This window comes from Pagrus major, chromosome 12 (assembly GCF_040436345.1).
Source record: "Pagrus major chromosome 12, Pma_NU_1.0".
NCBI classification, from domain to species: Eukaryota; Metazoa; Chordata; class Actinopteri; order Spariformes; family Sparidae; genus Pagrus; species Pagrus major.
The window spans coordinates 29,157,499-29,175,198 of record NC_133226.1 but is presented as its reverse complement, the minus strand read 5'-3'; the positions used below and the strand labels follow the sequence as shown (position 1 = coordinate 29,175,198).

At 43.7% G+C, this 17,700-nt stretch overlaps 1 protein-coding gene across 2 annotated transcripts in view; it reads right to left on the bottom strand.

Annotated features, from left to right (window-relative positions):
* Positions 1 to 17,087, bottom strand: part of apc (APC regulator of WNT signaling pathway) — a 35,417-nt gene extending 18,330 nt beyond the window's left edge. Inside the window, exons 1-2 of one of the 2 annotated variants that reach the window (XM_073478613.1) lie at positions 16,874 to 17,087; positions 489 to 666 (exon numbers count right to left, since the gene is read on the bottom strand). In XM_073478613.1, the coding sequence (XP_073334714.1) occupies positions 489 to 623 (135 nt within the window). In that variant the 5' untranslated portion in view covers positions 624 to 666; positions 16,874 to 17,087. The remainder of the gene's footprint in view (positions 1 to 488; positions 667 to 16,873) is intronic. The other variant, XM_073478612.1, reaches the window with a different exon arrangement.
* Positions 17,088 to 17,700: the final 613 nt, after the last annotated feature.

The window sequence follows — 17,700 nt, the reverse complement described above, 5'->3', positions numbered from 1 at the left end:
AGAGACACTGAGTCTATATAACAGAGAGACAGAGAGAGACACTGAGTCTATATGACAGAGAGACAGAGAGAGAGAGAGACAGAGAGAGAGACACTGAGTCTATATGACAGAGACAGAGAGAGAGACACTGAGTCTATATAACAGAGAGACAGAGAGAGACACTGAGTCTATATGACAGAGAGAGAGAGAGACACTGAGTCTATATAACAGAGAGACAGAGAGAGACACTGAGTCTATATGACAGAGAGACAGAGAGAGAGAGAGACAGAGAGAGAGAGGGACAGAGAGAGTTCAATTCGGTAATCGGAGTTCAAAGAGCTGAATGACATATCAAAATTAAAAATACTCCTGGGAGAAGGAGACAGGGCATACCTGCTGCCCAATATGTGTCAACATGCCACAACCTGAGGGACACACACACACACACACACACACACACACACACAGGACTGAAGTCAGTCCAGCACAAGACACTGTTGAACACTGACCTTCATATTGGACGCCTCTGTCTCCAGTTTGGTCAGGTGGTTCGAGTTGTCCTGCAGCTCCTGTCGCAGGTTAGAGTTCTCCATCTTCAACACCTCCACCTGCCTCAGCAGCTGGTCGTAAGACGCTGCCGCCATGTTGGAAGACCCACGACTGACCTGCACAGAGCAAACCAGGAACCTGGGTTTTCCGTTATCCGGTAATTACTGGACTTTGACCATTAAAATCTGCCGAAGTCCGGCATTTTTTAACCCCGCCGGTCAAAATGTCCGGTGAAAATATTCCCTCCAAGCACAATTTGAGTTTTATAAAAATAGGCAATTTCCACATCATTTTATTTAAAAAAAAAAAAAAAAACCCTGAATCTTATTTTTTATGAATAGGCCAGGTCTATGTGGAACGAAACTTTTTCTTTTTTCACGCGGAACTAAACTTGTAGCACTTCATTTACTCTGACAAAGCGTGCAGTACAACAACAATAGCGAGAGCGGGAGAGACATGTCGAAACAAGCTAAACTCAAAAACTATTTTCTGAAACAGAATAGTTCAAAGGAGAAGGATAATGATGAGGCTGAAATCAGGGAGGCTGCAGCAGATGATGCTGCAGCAGATGATGCTGCAGCAGATGATGCTGTGCCTCCCGCCGAAAAGAAAAAGAAATGTCGGTCGTTCCAGGCCGAATGGAAAGATAAATATCCCTGGCTGAGATGCAAAGTTATTGATGGAACAGAAAAAATGTTTTGCTCACAATGCGAGAAGTCGGGCAAGAAGAATGGATTTACCAGAGGATCAACAAATATGAGAAGCTCATCTCTAATTGAGCAGTCAGTGCAATGATCACGTCATGGCGGTCAGTTTATTTTCACAGCAAACAGCAATGAAAGGCCACTGTGAGAAGGCTACAGAAACACTAAACAAGAAGCTGTGCTCTCAGCTACAAGTTGTATTCTATATGACCAAAAATGACATCACATGTCACCAATATGAGGGATTGACTGAGCTACTTGGAGCAGTTAGGGCTCCAGATTTTGTCACGCATGAAGGCATTTACCGGCATAGCGACTCCATTGATAACATGGAAAAGGCGCTAGAAAGCGTTGTGATGAAGCAGCTGGATGAAAAGCTAAAGGGGAGTGACTTCATTGGAGTTGTCATTGATGAGACGGTAAATATCACCGTGGACAAGAAACTGATTATATACGTCAAAAATGGAAGTAAAAGGGAGAGTTGAAACACGTTTGCTGGGAAATTATGATGTGCACTTGGGGACCGCACAGTGCATATTCAACAAACTGGTGCTCCGCAAGAGGGATGTGGAGTTGTCCCGCGTCATCAGCCTGGGCTCAGGCGAAGCTAGTGTAATGATGGGGAAACGTGCTGGAGTTGGTGCTCTTCTGAGGAGAGAGAGTGCATTTTCCATTCAGGTGCACTGTGTTGCACACTGAGTGGCACTGACCGCGCAAGATGCTGCAAAATCTGTGGACCAGATAGGGGCCTACAAGTGCACAGTTGCCTCTGTGTACTCCTTTTACAAGCACTCAGCCAGCAGGACCAATCGCCTTCGTCAACTGACAGCAGCGCTCAGTGATGAAGACATGACAAGTCTGAAGCAGCCATGCGCTGTCCGCTGGTTATCATTGCACAAGGCAGTGGAAAGCATGAAAAGTAACTGGCCTGCTCTAGTGATGGAGCTAAATGAAGAGGCTGTAGGAGGAAATGCCCAAGCCCAAGGTATCCTGATTCAAATCCAGCCATACAGCTTCATTGCCTTGACTCACACACTGTCTGATGTGTTACCATGTGATGACCTAACTGAATTTGGTTTTCCAGAAAGACGATGTAAATCTGGCCACAATCAGACCAATGGTTCAAGCATCAGTTGCGGCACTAACACAGTTACGAGATGCGCCAGGTGAAGAAGAGGAGCTGTTTCAGGCGGAGTGCGAAGACAACATGTACAGGGATGTCCAAGTGAGTTAGTTTTTATTGCATATATATTTCAAAAGCATATAGCGAACAGACTTTTTTTTAAATTTCAAGTTGGCAGCACACCGCGTTATTAAAATGGTATAAGCCAGTCCAGATGTGTTTTTTGTTTGCAAATTGTTTTATCTGAGAACAGGCCTTCAGTTTCTTTATGTTCATGTTAAAAGAGCGCATTGTGCAATATTTATTTTAGAAGTTACGCACGTGAGTCAATTGACGGCACTCATTTTATTTGATACAGCCTATACTTTTCAATAAAAAGGATTATAAATTGACATGCTTTGATATCATTCTTATATATCCTGCATATCATTTGTCATTTTAAGCTCAATAAATTCATATATATATATATATGTGTGTGTGTGTGTGTCAGGTATTTGACCGGAATTTCAAACATTTGTCCGGTAAATTGAAAACCTGCCGGTCAAGTTGTCCGGTGCCAATTTTTTCTAGCGGAAACCCTGCCAGGAACCATCACACTGTAGACCTGTAAGACTGCTACTGGAGCTTTAACAGTGCTGACACCAGCACATCATTCAGGTGAACCTGTGGTTTGATGTGGTCAGACAGTGATATTGATATTGCTCACCATTAGCAAGAATGATCATTTATGCAAAACAATTTTCATTTTCACTGAAAAAAATCTATTAAATGATGGTGACATTTGTTGGGATTTGCATCAAACCAAAATGTTTTCTATAATAACATCAACAATAATAATAATATAGTTCTGTTTGTCATTAATTTTACCGTAAAACTGCAGCTAAATATTACACATCAGCACACTGACTCCTCCAGAATACTGAGTTTATCTTCATGTCTTTACTCATCAGATCATCACTTTACACAGGAAGCAAGGTGCAGATACATGTTTGGCTTCATTTAAGTGGTAATGTGGTACTGTATTACTGTATTACTGTAGTACTGTGGTACTGCAGTACTGAAGGACTGTGGTACTGTACTACTGTGGTACTGACAGTACACAGACAGAGCCTACAGGTCGAGTGATAGTGCTGACACATTGTTGTGTTTTACTCTTGTCTGATAGCCTTATTATATGGTATATATGTACGGTTGTAATAAGAGATGCACTGATTGGCTGGTCAGGGACTTGAACCGGACAATGTTTGCCACACAAGAACAAGATATATTTGGCACTGGGCACTAAATGTGCAGAGACAGTCCATCTCGTATATCTTGTGACAGCAGCTGACACGTTGTGTCAAAGAGTCGGTCTTGTTGCAGCAGAAAGTGCATAGATGGTACAAAATGGTGAGCAGTGGATTTAAGTTTTCTCCTTAAATCATTTGATCACATTTTTGTTGTTCACACTGTAGCAGTGAGTTTACTGAAGAGACATCATTGAGAAACTACAGGTATGGAGGCTGCTGAGGGACAAACCTGTGAGACTGGACTGACATCAGTCTGTGCTTCAGTTTTAACACATTCATGTTAATCCTCCTCTGACACGTAGTAACTGTACATAATCATGTACTGCATGTGACTGTATGTGTGTATATCATGTGATGTTTCCTCACTGTGACACTGATGTCTGACAGTCACATGATTCACCAGCTGCTCACGTCTCTAAACACAACAACACGTTACAGTACTACAACACTGCAGTACCATCTGTGGTACTGCAACACTGCAGTACCATCTGTGGTACTACAACAATGCAGCACTATCTGTGGTACTGCAACACTGCAGTACCATCTGTGGTACTGCAACAATGCAGCACCATCTGTGGTACTGCAACAATGCAGCACCATCTGTGGTACTGCAACACTGCAGTACCATCTGTGGTACTGCAACACTGCAGTACCATCTGTGGTACTGCAACAATGCAGTACCATCTGTGGTACTGCAACACTGCAGTACCATCTGTGGTACTGCAACAATGCAGCACCATCTGTGGTACTGCAACAATGCAGCACCATCTGTGGTACTGCAACACTGCAGTACCATCTGTGGTACTGCAACACTGCAGTACCATCTGTGGTACTGCAACAATGCAGTACCATCTGTGGTACTGCAACAATGCAGTACCATCTGTGGTACTACAATACTGCAGTACTATGGGCTGGTCCTACAGTGATAGTCCACATTGACAGATGATCAATAACTGTGCTGATCAGCTGACAGCCCTGCTGATGGTCCAGGACTTGTCTCTCTGTGGACCGACCGTCAGCTCAGTCTGGACCCTGAACACACCTCTGGTTATGTGTGCCACATCTTCTATTTTGATTAATCAATAAGTTATTAGTGACGAACAATAAACACTGAAGCTGGAGATCCTTCACAGCGATCCAGTCCACTGATCAATGTCTTCTCATGTTGCTTATTTCCCGTCATTCCACATGGTGGCAACATAAACTGCTGGAGAGAGTGTTGCATGTTGTTACTGCAGAGTTGTGACGGTTCACAACCAGCTGCTACATGGAAGAAACACAACCTGCCTCCATGATGCACATACAGTTTACACAACTAGTTCAAAGGTCAGATCTCTAGTCAGATCTCCGGTCGGATCTCCGGTCGGATCGCCAGTCAGATCGCTGGCCAGATCTCTAGTCGGCTCTCCGGTTGGATCGCCGGTCAGATCGCTGGCCAGATCTCTAGTCGGATCTCCGGTTGGATCGCCGGTCAGATCGCTGGCCAGATCTCTAGTCGGATCTCCGGTTGGATCGCCGGTCAGATCGCTGGCCAGATCTCTGGTCGGATCTCCGGTTGGATCGCCGGTCAGATCGCTGGCCAGATCTCTAGTCGGATCCCCGGTCGGATCGCCGGTCAGATCGCTGGCCAGATCTCTAGTCGGATCTCCGGTCGGATCGCCGGTCAGATCGCCGGCCAGATCTCTAGTCGGATCTCCGGTCAGACCTCTGGTGCTGAAACAGCGTTCAGCTGCTTCTCTGCTGCTGTCCTCTGTTGTCTTGTGTCGGAGTTTGACACACACAGACTGACTGAGAGTCCATGGGCGTCGACAGAGACATCATAGTGCGTTCAAGTGCACCTCCTAAATCAAAAATCTATACTTGAATGGCCACGTAGGTTTTTATACAGGAAGTTGTGATTTCTGTTCTTATTGTTCTTGGGTGAAGTACACAGGAACACCTGTTATTACCTTCTCTGGTTTTCACTTCAGCACTTTTAATAATTAAATGGCAAAATAATTATGATATGGCAATCTTTTTTAACCTTATAAGCAGATTTTAAAAACTCTTATTAAAAAATCTTCTCACACTGTATCATCAAATTCATCCATAATTCAATAATTTTATTTTTTAAAACTTTCACTTTTCTTACTGGGGATTTTTTTTCTTATTAAATATTAAAGACCTGAAAAGGGACAGATGTGAAATACTTAATTAATTAAATGTTGACCTATTTTAATATCGGCAATTGATCCGGACCCCTGACTTTAAATAAAAATCAGATGCGACCGTTCAGTAATTAGTTTGAGAACCCTGTGATAGTCGTCCGGTGTGATCGCTAGCTTATGTGATTTGCAACACAACGTCAGATCGGGCTGCGTTACCCCAGAGTTGATTCTGTTTCAACTTTTTCGCAGCAGCTAGCTGCATTTTATCTCGGCACCCCGTGCAGTCCAAACACCCTGCATCAATGAGAAATAACAAACAAAAATTAAAGGGAGGACTGTTTTCCCCACAACACCGGACTGTGTCTGAAAGAGGTGTTGAGAGACTAACTGGTGAACATAGAGGAGCGTTCAGCTGCTAACGAGACTAACTGGTGAACATAGTGAATTGTTCAGCTGCTAAAGAGACTAACTGGTGAACATATAGGAGCATTCAACAAAGAGACTAGCTGGTGAACATAAAGGAGCATTCAACAGCTAAAGAGACTAACTGGTGAACATAGAGGAGCATTCAGCTGCTAAAGAGACTAACTGGTGAACATATAGGAGCATTCAGCTGCTAAAGAGACTAACTGGTGAACATAGAGGAGCATTCAGCTGCTAAAGAGACTAACTGGTGAACATATAGGAGCATGCAACAAAGAGACTAGCTGGTGAACGGTGAATTGTTCAGCAGCTAAAGAGACGAGCTGGTGAACATAGTGAATTTTTCAGCTGCTAAAGCAACTAACTGGTGAACAAAGTGAATTGTTCAGCTGCTAAAAAGACTAACTGGTGAACATATAGGAGCATTCAACAGCTAAAGAGACTAGCTGGTGAACATAGTGAATTGTTCAGCTGCTAAAGAGACTAGCTGGAGAACATAGTGAATCGTTCAGCAGCTAAAGAGACTAACTGGTGAACATAGAGGAGCGTTCAGCTGCTAAAGAGACTAACTGGTGAACATAGAGGAGCGTTCAGCTGCTAAAGAGACTAACTGGTGAAAATAGTGAATTGTTCAGCTGCTAAAGAGACTAGCTGGTGAACATAGAGGAGCGTTTAGCAGCTAAAGAGACTAACTGGTGAAAATAGTGAATTGTTCAGCTGCTAAAGAGACTAACTGGTGAACATAGAGGAGCGTTTAGCAGCTAAAGAGACTAACTGGTGAACATAGAGGAGCCTTCAGCTGCTAAAGAGACTAACTGGTGAACATAGAGGAGCCTTCAGCTGCTAAAGAGACTAACTGGTGAACACAGAGGAGCCTTCAGCTGCTAAAGAGACTAACTGGTGAACACAGAGGAGCCTTCAGCTGCTAAAGAGACTAACTGGTGAACACAGAGGAGCCTTCAGCTGCTAAAGAGACTAACTGGTGAACACAGAGGAGCCTTCAGCTGCTAAAGAGACTAACTGGTGAACATAGAGGAGCATTCAGCTGCTAAAGAGACTAACTGGTGAACACAGAGGAGCCTTCAGCTGCTAAAGAGACTAGCTGGTGAACATAGAGGAGCCTTCAGCTGCTAAAGAGACTAACTGGTGAACACAGAGGAGCCTTCAGCTGCTAAAGAGACTAACTGGTGAACACAGAGGAGCCTTCAGCTGCTAAAGAGACTAACTGGTGAACATAGAGGAGCGTTTAGCAGCTAAAGAGACTAACTGGTGAACATAGAGGAGCCTTCAGCTGCTAAAGAGACTAACTGGTGAACATAGAGGAGCATTCAGCAGGTAAAGAGCCAGAAATTTCTTTCAGGAGTTGGTGGAAACCAAACACAGAGCTGAAAGAGTGAACATTGAACTTTGATTGATGAGGAGACACAAACACGCTGAACACATGTTGATCATGTTGATCTGTAACTGCTGGATGTGGAAGTGATCTGATGATATGCTGGTGTGTTCACGGTTTCTGCTCACAACAATGAAAAACATCAGTTCTTGCAGCTTTAGGAATATTTTCACAGACATGTGTCCTGTTTTACAGTATAAATATACAGACAGATTTACATGCTAACGGATGTTTGTGTCCAAACCTTTTTTTGCTCAGATCTCTTTTCACAGTGGTTAGGATTTATATTGTGATCATATAATTACAGCTGGAACAATTTGTTACATAATGAAAATGTCAACTGAGAAAGATAATCAGGGCCCTGATTAGAAAATCAATTACTGGCTTCAGATATTATTCACCTTCTGAAAAACACGACATGAAGACGTCACAGTCATCAACTCAATCTGATCTACTGCAGTACTACTACACTACTGCCACACATTACTACAGCAGTATTACCACACAGTACTACTGCAGTACTACTGCCACACATTACTACTGCAGTTCTACCACACAGTATTACTGCAGTACTACTACACTACTGCCACACATTACTACTGCTGTTCTACCACACAGTACTACAGCAGTACTACCACCCAGTACTACAGCAGTACTAAAAGTACACACATCCTCCTGTGTAACAGTCTCTACATCATCAATCATTAATCAGATTGTGATCATTGATCAATACAGTGATTAGTCTGATCTTCAGCTGACAGAATCAACCCTCTCCTCTTATCGTCTTTATTTTTTCATTTCCTCCCTCTGTCTTCCTCCATCACCAGTCGGCCATTTTCTCTCCCTCCTCTCTCCTCTCTCCTCCCTCCATCACCTCCCCCCTCTCTCTCCCTGTCTCCCCCTCTCTCTCCCCCCCGTTTCTCTCCATCACAGGAATCAAAATGATTTAATGCAGAAGAGGAAAAAGCGAGAAGAGGAAAACAGACAATGAAGGAAGAAAAACACGACCTCCATCCTCCTCTCTCTCTCCTCCTCCCTTCATCCTCCCCCTTCCTGTCGCTCAGTAATGTGACACAGAATAAAAACAGACAGAAGACAGAGGATTAATAAAGGATAACTAAAGGATGAATAGATTGTGGATAAAGAAAGAGAAAATGGCAGCTCACCCCATCGCTGTAGCCTCCATCACCCTCCCTCTCTCTCTCTCTCTCTCTCCGTGTCTGACAGAGAGCAGTCAGCTGGGCGAACAAGCAGCCAATCGGGAGGCAGAGACAGAGAGAGGGGGGAGGGGAGGGGAAGGAGGAGGATGAGGGAGGGGGGCCTACTTTTCCCTCCTCCTACTCCTCCCAGCATGCTTTGCAGCTGCTACTGCAGGCAGACTGACCGGGTTACTGACACACACACACACACACACACACACACACACACACACACACACACACACACACACACACACACACACACACACACACACACACACACACAGAATGAGAGAGAGAGACACTCTGCACAGGTCTGTTCGTCATGTCTGACGGTCAGTTCATAATAAAAATCAGTGTTAGCATAAGAAAATATTAGTATAAAAATACACTTAGTAGCACTGAAGACTGACCTTAGCATAAAACATATAATTATCAAGTATTATTAGCAAAACAAAACTAATCTTCACATAACAATATTAACATAAGCATAAACAAAAAACTGTTAGCATAAAACTTAATGTTAGCATTAATAAAAAATGTTGACATAACTTCTAACAGTAAAGTAACAGAACTCATGTTAGTTTAGGAAAAACAATGTAAGTATTAACAAATAATGATGGCAGATGAAAAATACAAAAACACTGCTACACACTGTGTAAAAGTACACATGAAACACTGCATCGCTCTATTCACTGTCAGTGTCAATTCAATTCACTTCAATTCAATTTCAAATTCAAAGGAGCTTTATTGGCATGAAAGTTTCAACGTTGCCAAAGCATCAAAACACAATTTGTCCAAACAATCGGACAGAGCACAACAAATAACAACACAAACACAACACCAAGATTGATTTACATTAATTATATATACAGTATATCGTGTGTGTGTGTGTGCCTGCATGTGTGTGTGTCTGCGTGTGTGTGTGTGTGTGCCTGCGTGTGTGTGTGCCTGTGTGTGTGCCTGCGTGTGTGTGTGTGTGTCTCAGGTGTGCATGGTGACACATATTGGGCAGCAGGTATGCCCTGTCTCCTTCTCCCAGGAGTATTTTAATGTTGAGAGGTGGTTCAGCTCTTTGAACTCTGAGATTACAGAGTTGAACTTGTTAAAATAAATGTTCCTGCTTTCCTTGAATGCTTTACATTGTAGGAGAAAGTGCATCTCTGTCTCAGCCTCACCTGTCCAGCAGTGACCACATGTTGTGTTGTCTTTTGGTTGCCGTGATTGTTTGTGTCTTCCTGTTTGGATGGTCAGTTTGTGGTCACTGAGCCTGTACTTGGTGAGCATCTGTCTCTGCTTCCTATCTCTGACAGTATTTGAAGCCAGATTTTGACTGGAATTTGGAAATGATAAAATGTTCTCTTAATTGCATGTAGGGCTCTTCCAGCTGTTTCTTTTAGTGCGTTCACTGCCATGTTGAAACTCCTGATGCTGTAATGGTTTTACCAAGGTAGCTATAACTCATGCTGCGTTCAATGATGTGATCATTTATGGTAAATTGGTGTTTGTTCTCCTGACATCTGGGGCGTTTTTGAAAGATCATGACATTAGTTTTCTTCATGTTTGCTGCCAGGGCCCAGTTCTGACAGTACTTTCCTACTATGTCCAGCTGCTGCTGTAGTCCTTGTTCAGTAGGAGACAGTAGAACAAGGTCATCAGCATAAAACAGAGACTTCACCTCTCTATCTAGGAGGGAGAGGCCAGGAGCAGCACATGGATCCAGCTCACCAGCAAGTTCATTTATATACACGTTAAATAAAGTCGGACTTATATTGCAGCCCTGGTGTACTCCTCTTCTCTGGGTGAAGAGTTCAGTCTGTTTGTCTCCAATTTTAACAGCACACATATTTTCCAAACACACTGATGTAACCAGATGGTACATGTTGCCCCCTGTACCACAGTGCAGGAGCCTGTAGTAGAGCCCTTCATGCCAAACAGAGTCCAAAGCTTTCTTGAAATCAATGAAACAAGTGAATATCTTACCACTTTTTGTTTGGTGAACATGTTTGTTAATTAAAGTGTGAAGGGTATATACATGGCGGTGCTGCGGTGTTTTGGGAGGAAGCCAATTTGACTTTTACTCAAGATGGAGTGTTCGTCAAGGAAATCCAGTTTCCTTTTATTCAGAATACTCCAGAATAATTCACCTGGAGCTGCTGACACAGAGGCCACGGTAGTTATCAGGGTCTGATGTGTCCCCACTCTTATGAATGGGGGAAATGAGCCCTTTGCACCAGATGTCAGGAAAACATCCCGACTGTAACACAGTATTGAACAGCTTTCACACTGCACCCTGCAGCTCTGGGCTGCTGCATCTGAGCATTTGGTTTTTAATGCTGTCTGGACCACAAGCTTTCCTCGGCTGGAGAGATTTTGTCTGTGTGGTCAATTCTTCCCAAGTAATTGGGAAATCAAGCGGGTTTTGGTTGTCTGTAATTGTTTCTTCTAATGTTTGGAGTTTTTCTTGTATAATACATTGATCTGAATTGATTTGATTTATTGGTGTGTCTTTGTACAGATTTTCAAAGTGTGCTCTCCAGATGTCACCATTTTGGATGAGTAATGTCTGTTGCTTTGTGTTGAGCTTGTTCCACATATCCCAGAATTGATTTTGATTAATGGCATTCTCAACACTTCAAGTTTCATGTGGGTATCATTTTGTTTTTTGTTCCTAATTGTACAGTTATATTTCTTTAAAGTGTCAGTGTATCTAATGCGTAGGGCTGGGTTGTTTGGTTGGCGATGTTTTTCATTTGCTATTTTTCTCAGGTCTTTTCTGATGGTCTTGCATTCATTCAAACCATTTGTCAGCGTTTTGCCTTTTAACAGGCTGTTTTTGTTTGATGAGGTCAGCTTTAATAGCTTCCTTATGAAATATCATATTGATATCATCAGTGGCCTTGTTTACACCATCTCTGGTAGAGACATATTGGTTTTAGTCATATATTGATTCATCAGATCAGGTGAGTTCAAGGCCATGATGAGTTTGTCTCCACTGTCTGGGGCCCATCTGTAGGCAGGATTTAATTGAAACAGCTTGCTGGGTTCCCTTTTTGTGCCACTCATCTGATCTGAGAGTTTAAAGAACACATTTATTTGGTTGTGGTCTCAAAGGGGGGATTGCTGTCTGACAGTGAATGCACATGAATCTCTCTCTCTCTCTATTCACTGTCAGTGTCTCTCTATTCACTGTCAGTGTCTCTCTCTCTATTCACTGTCAGTGTCTCTCTCTCTCTCTATTCACTGTCAGTGTCTCTCTCTCTCTATTCACTGTCAGTGTCTCTCTCTCTATTCACTGTCAGTGTCTCTCTCTCTCTATTCACTGTCAGTGTCTCTCTCTCTCTATTCACTGTCAGTGTCTCTCTCTCTCTCTATTCACTGTCAGTGTCTCTCTCTCTCTATTCACTGTCAGTGTCTCTCTCTCTCTATTCACTGTCAGTGTCTCTCTCTCTCTCTATTCACTGTCAGTGTCTCTCTCTCTCTCTATTCAATTTTTCCAATTCAACAGGCTTTATTGGCATGACTGTGTTACAATATTGCCAAAGCAAAGGATTACAGAAAAAATAATACATAGATAATTAATAATAGTTAAAAATAAATAAATAATAACTAAAAATAAAAAGAAGAAAGTAAAGTGTAAGTGTGTGTGTGTGTGTGTGTGTGTGTGTGTGTGTGTGCGTATCAGTGTGCAGGTAAGAATCCAGCGAGGAGGAGATCATGTCAGGTGTTGGCAGCTTCACATATTCTGCAGCAGCGGCACTTTTCTCTCCCAGTAGATGTTGTGTGTTTTCTTGCTCTGAGAGTTTGCTGAAGTTTGGGCTTCTGTGTGTGATGTTGGTGTAGAGCTGGTTCTGATGTCTGTGTATGTGTCAGTGCAGCAGGAAGTGTCTGAGTGGACCGAGCCGACACAGCCGCTCCTCTCTGGGCAGCCACGTCTGTCTGTGCCGGCCGCTCTCTCAGGCCCGGCTGTGGCTGCTGAGTCTACATAGTCAACGTTTCCCTCAGTGTCGGGTCGGTTACAGAGCTCAGATAATCTGCCGTGGAGTATTGTGTGTTTAGGGCCAAACAGCATTGGAGTTTGCTTTGGGTTTTGGTTGTAGATGTCCAATAGTTGATGTAATTGTCTTTTTCTTTGCTATAATTTGGCGGGGCCGGATTGTGTGAGGGCGGTCTTGGTGCCCGGTGCTGTTGGAGCTGAGCCTCTGGACCAGCTGGCTGAGGGGACTCCTGTCTTCTCTCCTCTTGGCATTGTAGGGCTTTGTAGTGGTGGAGCCGGGCTCGCTGGCTTTGAGGTGTTGGTAGAATTTTATAGCTCTTTTTTGGATCCAACAGGGGAAATTGGCCTAATTCAGCTGTGCATCCGTTGTTGGGGGAGTTCCTGTGGACTTTGAGGAAGCTTTGCAGATCTCTGTGTGCAGCTTTCCATTGGGTGTTTGTCCCATTTTTCAAAGTCTTGGTTCATGAGAGGGCCCCACACTTCACTGCCGTACAATAAGATTGGTTCAATTATGGATTGAAATATTTTGATCCAGATTTTGACAGGTACGTCTGTTTGAGGATTTTTTTATAGTCCAGAAAGCTCTTCTGCTCTTGTCTCGGAGATCTTTAATGGCCAGATTGAAATTTCTCTCTCTCTCTCTCTCTCTCTCTCTACAATAGCAGAGACTTATTAAAACAGTCACATCCTCACTGAGCAGTGGGCCAATCCCACGTCAGCATTTACAGCCAACACACACACACACACACACACACCCACACACACACACACACACACACAGTTTACTGAGATAAACGATTCATAATTTTTTACCAAAACACAACATTAATTTTCTGTCTTATCAATAAATCTTTATCTGTACAATCTGTATTCTGTTTTCCTCCATAAAAAGAAAATTCATGAGTTTGATTTATGATCAGCTGGAGTCATTTCAGGTCACTGTGACATCATCACGTCAGCCTCAGGTCACTGTGACATCATCACATCGCCCTCAGGTCACTGTGACATCATCACATCGCCCTCAGGTCACTGTGACATCATCACGTCAGCCTCAGGTCACTGTGACATCATCACGTCAGCCACAGGTCACTGTGACATCATCACGTCAGCCACAGGTCACTGTGACATCATCACATCGCCCTCAGGTCACTGTGACATCATCACATCGCCCTCAGGTCACTGTGACATCATCACATCGCCCTCAGGTCACTGTGACATCATCACGTCAGCATCAGGTCACTGTGTCATCATCACATCGCCCTCAGGTCACTGTGACATCACGTCAGCCACAGGTCACTGTGACATCATCACGTCAGCCACAGGTCACTGTGACATCATCACGTCAGCCTCAGGTCACTGTGACATCATCACGTCAGCCTCAGTTCACTGTGACATCATCACGTCAGCCACAGGTCACTGTGACATCATCACATCGCCCTCAGGTCACTGTGACATCATCATGTTGCAGATCCAAACCTTCTGGAAGAGTAAACACAAACAATCTCGCCACCAGGCCACGTAAAAGCGGGAGGCCGGTGGAGCTGGCGGTCTGACCACACATCACCTGCAGAGATGGCTCCGCCTGCATTGGCGTTTGCTCAGGCTGATAGGTCAGCGGAGACTGTGGGCGGCAGCTTCACTGCACTGAATCAAATCCTTTATTTTCCAACGTGTTTATCAGTCATCTGGACACAATTGAACCCATGTGTGTAACACTGATACTAAGATGTAAAGCGTTATCACTAGACCTTGTCGTCTGATATGTCCTATGACATCATAGTAACTCCTATAGGGCACACCCAGAAGGATAACGATGTGCTCACGAGTCATTAATCCAGCCATGAACAAACTCTTTTTAGAGACTTTGTTCAGTAAATCCTTAAAGATAAATCCCGACTACTGATCCATTAATCTGTTCTGTTGTTGTTGTTGTTGTCATCAGCGTTAACATGTTCCTTCTGTCAGACCGACAAACTCAGTCACATAATTAATAATTAACATTAGTACATATAAATACTACCACAACTGCTACTACTGCTGATAACAGCAGCCAGTCACACTTAGGCTGAATTCACATTGAATGTGGCGTTGCGGCGAAAACGCAGGTGTTCCCGTTGATTTTAATGAGTCCATTTTGGCCGTGGTGGTGCCGGCCGCAGGGGGTTCCGCAACGGAAAATCGAAGCCAACTCAACTTTTGAAAAGCAGCCCGACGTCAAGGTCCGGTGGCCAGTCACATAAGCTTGTGATGACAATATGACTGAAGCCACAGTGGAGGGTAACGTAATGTGTCGTGTGTGTTCACTCAGTTTAAAACACATCTGTGGATGCTGACATCAATAACCTACTGTGGCAGAGACATGACCGGAGAGCATAAGCAGAGCAGAACGGGTCAGAACCAGGACGTGTTATTTAACATGGATAAATACTACAGAGGGAACACAGCAGACGTTTCTCTGTGTAGCGTTAAGTTTCACCTTCAGTTCAGTTCGGTCTCCTCTCCAGTTTAAAACACAGTAACGATGCTCATCCTGGTCCTTTACTGTTATTGTTAATCTGTAGATGAGGACAAACAATCACCAGCAGAACAACATGCTAGTAACAGAACAACATGCTAATAACAGAACAACATGCTAATAACAGAACAACATGCTAATAACAGAACAACATGCTAATAACAGAACAACATGCTAGTAACAGAACAACATGCTAATAACAGAACAACATGCTAATAACAGAACAACATGCTAGTAACAGAACAACATAGCATGTTCGTCTTTCAGCAAACTGATCACTGACCAAACACGTCACACGCACGGACCATGGAGTGACTCCCAGACCGCTGCACCAACATGCAGCGTTTCACCGTAACGTCAGATTTGGTGTAAATGCAGCCTTCCAGTGACATCACCAACACAACAGCTGTCTGTAGTACTACAGGTACTCTGATTACACACTGTTTCTTACACATCACACGTACCTGTACCAACACGTACTGTACCAACAAGTACCTGTACCAACAAGTACCTGTACCGACATGTACTGTACCGACACGTACCTGTACCAACAAGTACTGTACCAACAAGTACCTGTACCAACACGTATTGTACCAACAGGTACTGTACCAACAAGTACTTGTACCAACAAGTACCTGTACCGACACGTACTGTACCGACACGTACCTGTACCAACAAGTACTGTACCAACAAGTATTGTACCAAGTACCTGTACCAACAAGTACTGTACCAACACATACCTGTACCAACAAATACTTGTACAAACAAGTACTGTACCGACACGTACTGTACCGACACGTACTGTACCGACACGTACCTGTACCATCACGTACTGTGCCGACATGTACCTGTACCATCACGTACTGTACCGACACGTACTGTACCAACAAGTACTGTACCAACAAGTACCTGTACCAACACATACCTTCACCAACAAGTACTGTACCAACACATACCTGTACCAACACATACTGTACCAACAAGTACCAGTACCAACAAGTACTGTACCAACACCTACCTTCACCATCACGTACTGTACCAACAAGTACTGTACCAACATGTACCTGTACCAAGACACACTGTACCAACACATACCTGTACCAAGACGTACTGTACCAACAAGTACCTGTACCTGTATTTGTATTTTCTGAGTGGGGTTAGTAACAAAGGAGTACCAGCAGATGTAGTCAATGTAGTACTGGTGGTAAAAGCCAGCAGTAGTACCTTGACCAGCCTTAACTGTACGCAGTGGTAGTAGTACTGTAGTACTGCAGAAGTACATAGATACAGTGTATCTGTGACAATAGCAGCAGCTCTGTTAGCTAGCTAAACGTTACTGTGCGGCTAACACTGACCCGAGACTTTGCCGTCAATTCCCCAGCATACATTCACACATACCCTCAGTCTGCCGGGTAATCGAACGTCCTCTTCCGCTGTCCGGTCCTGCAAAACCCGGTAACCGACCCCAGCGGGCCCACAGACCCGTCCAAACAGCGATATCCAACCAAAACAAACGGTTAGCATGCAGCTAAGCTAACAGCACGGCCGTTCTTACCTTCCCGGTTTGGAGAAAAGACCAAAGTCCGCTTCAGACGGCGGCGGATTCACGGGAACATCACCGGGGAATCACACCGAGCCGGGAAACGACGCGTCAGAGGCGGCGGAGGCCGCTCATGTCTCCGCTCAGAGCGGGAAAAGTGAAGTTTAACAAAGTCCGGAGAAGTTTAACTCTGAGGCCTTTCTGTTGTGGAGACGCTGCTGCTGCTGCGGTCCGCCATCTTGTCTGTGTGTGTGTGTGTGCGTGTGTGTGTTTGGTCAGTTACTGAAGTAAAAGTACCACTATCTTTGTGTATTTTAGTAAAAGTACTGCAGTATTTTCCGCCTCGTGCAGTTAAACTCTGCAGGTTTTGTGGTTCAAAGTTAATTTATTTGTATTAATTACTGAACTTAATGAAAGCAGTGAAAATGTGCTGTTGAGATTTAATGCAGAAAAATGAAGTTTATAATTTAAGAAAGAAAACACACACGAGCCAACGTACAAGAGAAAGTCTGGAAAGAAAGATAAATAATGAAATAATAAATGGAATAAGGAAGCCAACAGTTAAATAACAGCATGTCAGACACAGACACTCATGATCCTCAGTCTGCAACAAACATCTCCAACAACAGCCTGCAGCTCCACACTCAGGTCAACTATTAATGTCACATGTGGTTTTCATGTTGAATGTATTTGAAAGATTGTGTTGACGTAACTTGTTTTGACGTAAGATTGAACTAAAGAATTTAAGTAGACCTGAAATAAAAATCAAGTTTATGTGACTGGAGGTTTGTTTTGGAGAGTCGAGTCTTTACAGATTACAGCCGCCTGATAAACAGGAATTA